Raw genomic sequence first — 6,406 nt, 5'->3', positions numbered from 1 at the left:
GACAGACAGTCAGACCAAGTGTTGGAATCAGGAGATTGAGCAGTATCTGTGTGCTTTCACAAGCCATAGACAGGATGATTGGGCAAAGCAGTTGCCACTTGTGAAGTTTGCGCTGAACAACCAAGTTCACTCTGCAACTGGGCACTCCCCTTTCTTCCTGCATCAAGGGTATTACCCTAAGATCCAAGTGTGGATCAATCTGATGTCTGTGATGCCCACGGCCGCAGATCGGCTGAAGATCCTGAAGGAGATTCGGAATGATGCGCACTCCACACTTGAGCTATCAGCTGAGTGGATGAAGACATACTACAATAAGCATGTGCAGGAGGCAGTCTTTGCGCCAAGGGACAAGGTCTGGCTTGATGCTCAGAACCTTAAGCTGAAACAGCCAAGCAAGAAGCTCAGTCCCAAGTGCCTTGGACCATATGCCATGCGGCAAAAACTTGGAGACTTAGATTATGAGCTGGTTCTACCAAAATTGGTGCCTGTGCACCCGGTGTTCCATGTCTCCTTGCTGAGCAAGTACATGCATAGTGAAATCCTGGGCTGGGAGCCAGAGGAGCTGCCTGCCATTGAGGTGGAGGGTGACAAGAAGTACAAGGTTGAGCGGATCAAGGATTCGAGGATCTTCCAGCATTAGCTACAGTACCTTGTCAAGTAGAAGGGTTATGATGACTTGCATATGTCATGGGAACTGGTGCGCAATGTTGCAAATGTGCCCTCATTATGCTGCGCATGGACCAGTTGTGCACAGACCAGTGTGCACAGCCTGCCCTTATCTACCTCTGTATATAAGCCGGTCTTTGCTGCCCTAGGAACCTCAGTTTTGACCTCTTGTTCCTAGGTCAATAAGCCTCTCCTGTATTTCTTTTCTTACTTCAAACTAACTAATACATTTCTTGTACCTAGCCTTAGGTTTGAGCATTGCTCACCATCGCTTCAGTGAAAACCCAGTCAAACACCCCCAGCCTTTGGTTTGTTCCCTATCACTTGATCTCAAGTTGTGACACTCACCATGTCCAGGAGGATGATCAGATTCATCTGAGCTTATGCCATCCACACCAAGCTTCTCGATGAGAAGGACAGCCTGGGGCTTGTATTCATGCAAGACTTCCTTTGTGACATATAGCCTGCATTGAAATAGCTGTTACACATCAGTGATTGTCCAATGAGTTTTGGCTGAACTTACTGCTTCTCTACAGCCCCTGTGACGTAACAACTGCTTTTGCTTTGCAATCTCGTCTGCACTTCTCTGGTGCTTGTGATAGAGGTCATGCAAATGTTCAACATGCCGAAGCCAAATATCCTGCACATTATGAACAGTGACAACAATACCTTTGTACTTTTCCACAAAATCTTGGGCAAACACTGTGGTGGCAGACTTGTTCCAAGGTGATTGTGGAAACCCTTCAAGATCTATATGGAAATTATCAACAGTGCATGCATGACCTTGGGTGGGAGTGAAATTCGCTATTTCTCAGTAGTCAGCATATTTGTTATGAAAGTGTTTCCGTGCTCTCGCCCCATGAAATGACGCCTGTGCTCACTTATAGCAGCCTGTATAACAAGATGCATATCTATATCAATGTGATGATAGAAAGTTAATAGGTCAGACATACAGTAAGTGTATTATGCTTGCTGCCTCAACACTTAGGTGCTGTCTTCTTCTTTTGCTGACACTTCACAGTTCTAGAGTCGCTTTCATCATCTGTATCAAAGCCAGGCAAGTCTGTGTCCTGTGACTATTCTGTGGGTGCTGGTGGTCCCATGATGTCTGCTATAGCATCTATAGCTTTGCTGAAAACACCACAGATGTCCTCCAGCTTAGATGCCAGTAAGGCATCTATATCTTCATGGAATATCTTGAAGTTGAGGCATGTAAGAGGAGTAAGATCCTTTTGGCACCAAGGCACATCAATTGCAATATTTGCAATGCAAACATAGCATCTTACCTCAGTTTCTTGACCCCTCAAAGACTATTCTTGCATCACCTGATCCCTCTCATATCGAACAATGTTAGTGATCTTTATAGGGTCAAAAAAGGTTGCATCCTGACTTGTAGCTTGTATATCCACTTCATGATGAGTTTTATCATTGCACATGGAGTCTGCATCAACTAGAATTTGATGATCATCAGCATTGAGAGGACCACCTGGTCTATTAGAATTTGAGGTTCATCCTCTTCATTGTATCATAGAGAAAGCTTATGTTATTGTTCTGTCAGCACATTGTGGTCATTGCCATCTCCAAACCACCCATTAGCAAGTACATTGACTTCTGTTGTACCATTGTCATGCATATTGTAAACTTCAAGTCCAGTGCCATCACCATCTAGGCACATATAGGTCCTAGTGCTGTCAGGAACATCATTGCTTCCTGGAACACCACTAGTAGTGGCAGAGGTGCTTGTGTTGGGTTCCATTGCTGGTGGTAAGGGCCCCAGTTGCACAGCTTGGTCTTGTGGGTTGACACTTGGTTTGGAGGCTCAGGGAGCTGGTACTACAGTGAGTTTATGTGACTGTATTTTGATTTCTTGCTCACCAGCTTGAATGGCCATGTCTCCATGAGCATGTTGATGGCTTGCCTTGCAATGCTAGTCCAATTGGTATTTCTTTGTGACATCCATTATTAAGTTTCTTCCATTTGACGACTGGAACTCACCCACTGTGCCTGCCGGTTGGTAGCAGTGCGACCTTGCTTTACAGGTAGTGACTTTTCAGCTAGTCTCTACAGGCTTGAGGTGTCAGTGCTTACAGACAAGAAGGTACATACACTGTGTCCATTGGTCTTAGGTATTTTTGCGGGATGGATGTCATGAAAATCAGTCTCATGAGCTGCTTGTGGCTCTGGTGTGATAGAGATCCGAGGTCTTTTGTGAGGCCAAGGAGTTTCCAGGACAGATCCACTGGAATCTGTGATGTTTTCATTGGTTATATCTTGAATACTTGTCATGTTGTCTATTTCAGTCACACCCCAATCACTTTCCGTGTTGTGTTGAGTCAACATCATTGGATCAGCAGCCATTGAAATGAAGGAGATATGGTGGTGGAAGTATAACTCAAGTTGTGTATTTCGAAAAATCAGGAGAGGTCCCAATATATAAAGCAACATGGAAAACATGTGATGTGAATGATGACACAAACTTGCTTCATATGGGGACAATGAGATGCATGGTAGGTTATGGTAGCACACAAGCCAGATATGAAAGCAAAATTAACAATCTGAGATATATACTCATCACTTCAGAGCAGATATATGAGTAATTATAAATCACATAAAGGATCAGGATTGATTGTACATCCTTATACAAAGCAACAATATACTTTATATGATACTGAATGATGAGCACTTTTGATCAATTTACCCCCCACATCACCATTTACTACTTGGTTTGAGTGGGCCATTGCTTTGCATGGCAGGACAATTTTTATATTAGCTTTATAAATACTAGTTAAGTGACCTGTGATGTTGCCACAATTAGTCACTTTGCACCTAATATATTTTTAGTTATGACTGGTGTATTTATTCCAAAAGGTGCTCTGCACCTTATTTGATATGTCAGATAATATGGACTGTAGGAGTGCTTTACATCTAATACACAACAGGACATACATGTTATGAGTGCAAATGGTGCTTTGCATCTGGTTTACACCCTATTTGTATATATGCAGGCACTTTGTGTTTGCTATTGTATTTGTGTATTGTATGTAAATGTTTGAATTGGAGATTGCAAGGATATTTTCTTGTTCAAATATGTGATCATATATACTTCCATGAATTTTCCATTATATAAGAGAGATCCCTGCAGACCCACCCTCTGTAGCATGAAGTTACAGAATGCATTAAACATCAAACTTTTCAAAATAGCAATTTTTTAATAAAAGGCACATGCATTCTTATACCATTATATAAGAAAGGCCCTTATAGTCTTCTTTCCTACTGTGTAAAGTCTAAAAGGGCATGTCACAACAACCAAGTGTCACATGTCTGGTGCATGAGTGTGTTGAGTAGCAAACATAAGTATATTTGTAAGTGTTGTTACTGCACACACTGATGAGTTACATACCTGGTTTACAGGCACATTGAGTAGCAAATGTAAACCCTACATGAAGAAAAAGTTTAGTGGTCTACCTCCTAACAGGAACAACTGATATTTCAATTGTATTGTACAGGTACAAACTGACAACTAAGTAGGTAAATATGAGTTTCATCAGCATGTTTGTCATAAGGTGACATGGGCACCACAGACTATTGTTTTTTTTTCCTGGTTTGAACCTGTGAACTTGCTGTGTAAGGTAGCACTTGATATGACAGGTCATACTATCTTAATCAATTAGGTTAGATGGCTATGTGAATAGCATGAGCACTACTTACATAGCTCTGACTCACTGGGCTACTACCTCAGTGGCTATAACACAGCAATGCTGCATGCAAACCAGTGCACACAGTTAGCATTGAACCCTTTGTGTGTGTATAAATCTGCCTTTGCTACTCAAAAGACCTCAGTTTTGACCTCCCATTTCTAGATCAGTAAACCCCTGTACATATATCCTGTTTTCCACTAACTAATTTGTCCCTAGCCTTAGGTTTAAGCCTTGCTTACCATTGCTTCAGTAAGATTTGTTGAATACCCCCAGCTTTTGTATTTTGTTTGTCCTTTATTGCTTGATCCTAAATCACAATAATGCCAGGTTTCCTGATATAGTGCAACCACCATGTCAGGAGACCTCCTGCTACACAGGGTCCAAAGCAGAAACACTTCACATAGGCACACCAGCACCATGTGCTCTATAGGCCACCTTAATGCTGCATGCTTATATTAAATAGATAAACACACCAATACAGCAATACTTATACATCCATGTTTGTGATCAAGAAAACCCTACTTTAATACTGGAATAGAGGACACAGGGGAACAATGTAACAATTAAGACTATTATATGGACATTGTATATACAATGCAAATAATTTATTTACTGTTATTTTCTTGTAAATACAAATTTATTTGTATTGTGAGCACATACATGCACTACACTGGTTCCTTATATGGTATCATTTTTTCCCACTTGACTCTGCTAAAATTGTGGTTCATCATATATGCAGGCATGCTACTCATCAGCTTATACCTAACTTGTCATTCATGCTTTGTGTACTTTTACCAAATCAACACCAGATGCAATACAAATCTTATATTCTGTGAACTATACAAATGCTGTTTTGACTCTCACAATTTAAATAGCAATATTTAAGATTATGAACAGCTGATTGATATTTTGTGTAAAAACTTCTGTTGTGCATGTGAAGTATAAGCTGTTGTCTTATTGCAAAAATTACCTTTGTTTGTTTGTAGCATTAGTGTTTGCATTTAGCAAGCTTGAGTACCTTAACTAATGAAAACTAAGGTCAAATACATTTCATGAAAGTATAAAAGCATATATATATCTGTAAGTGTTGTCAATTGAAACAGAAAAATAAAGAACTAATGAAGATTATATGTATTTTGCTATAATTACAAAGGCAGAAGGCACACTAGAGGTAAATGTTGATGTTGAAGAAGGTTAAGATGCAGTGAGGGTAAAGGGTAACATGATTTACTGAGCAAAAAAAGTATTATCTCAATGGTATAGTGACTACTTATTATTTTTATGACTTTTGCCACCAAGGTCCTGGGTTCAATCCCCAGTATAAACAAAATATAATCTTTGTGCGGGCCTTGCTTATGTAATAAGCGCCCGATAACGTTCAAAGCCCACAGACAAGCACTTTTTGCAGGCTGCAAATGTCATTTGTATGTCCTTGTTTGTGATTTGAGGCAATTTATCCATCCATTTGTTAGTTCAAGCTAATCCACCCTGTTTCAAGTATGTTAAAATACATATTCATGGTCTACAAATAACATTCAGTCATTTCAACCTATTTCCATTAATGGTAAGTCATGACTAAGCAGTTTTGCGGCCAGTAGATTAACTGGATAATTCTTTTCTTTTGCTTGCTTCTCATCAATTATCATGCTTGTGATAGCTTTATATGATATAATGAACATTCAAAATGTAATACTACACTTGCACAGAAGGCTTTATAATCTCATATAATTGCAGCTAATATCTGTACCATTGTTTGAAGTGTGATAAAATAGTTTTGTTCAAATTGTTGGGTTGAAGAGCAATATTCAGTTCATGTAGACTAGGTCAATCTTACTTGTACGTCAATCATAGTGAAGGATAAATCTGATTATTCTTTCTTCATTAGCCAATAACATGTAAATACAACAAGAGACATCCCAGTAAGCCCAAGAGTTTACTTATCTTACTTGGAATAAGTCAATATAATAACATAACTACTACACATCCAAAGAAACTGTTGACTACCCCTGCTTACACAACTGTGTTAATAGACATCACACTGT

At 39.7% G+C, this 6,406-nt stretch overlaps 2 protein-coding genes across 2 annotated transcripts; both read right to left on the bottom strand.

The window, feature by feature from the left end:
- Nucleotides 1–666: 666 nt before the first annotated feature.
- On the bottom strand, nt 667–837 carry POSPLADRAFT_1149350 (hypothetical protein; the record flags this gene model as incomplete). Its single annotated transcript, XM_024486291.1, has 1 exon — nt 667–837. A coding segment is annotated over one exon (171 nt), but the record flags the coding sequence as incomplete, so codon positions are not given.
- Nucleotides 838–2,331: 1,494 nt separating this feature from the next.
- POSPLADRAFT_1035227 (hypothetical protein) lies at nt 2,332–3,024 on the bottom strand (the record flags this gene model as incomplete). The annotated part of the gene is made up of 4 exons (XM_024477068.1): nt 2,332–2,499; nt 2,542–2,593; nt 2,666–2,727; nt 2,773–3,024. 4 exons carry the CDS (start codon nt 3,022–3,024, stop codon nt 2,332–2,334), a joined length of 534 nt encoding a protein of 177 aa, XP_024336419.1.
- Nucleotides 3,025–6,406: the final 3,382 nt, after the last annotated feature.

Source organism: Postia placenta (assembly GCF_002117355.1).
Source record: "Postia placenta MAD-698-R-SB12 unplaced genomic scaffold POSPLAscaffold_11, whole genome shotgun sequence".
NCBI lineage: Eukaryota > Fungi > Basidiomycota > Agaricomycetes > Polyporales > Adustoporiaceae > Rhodonia > Rhodonia placenta.
The sequence above is the reverse complement of the archived record's forward strand: the minus strand, read 5'-3'. Positions and strand labels throughout refer to the sequence as shown.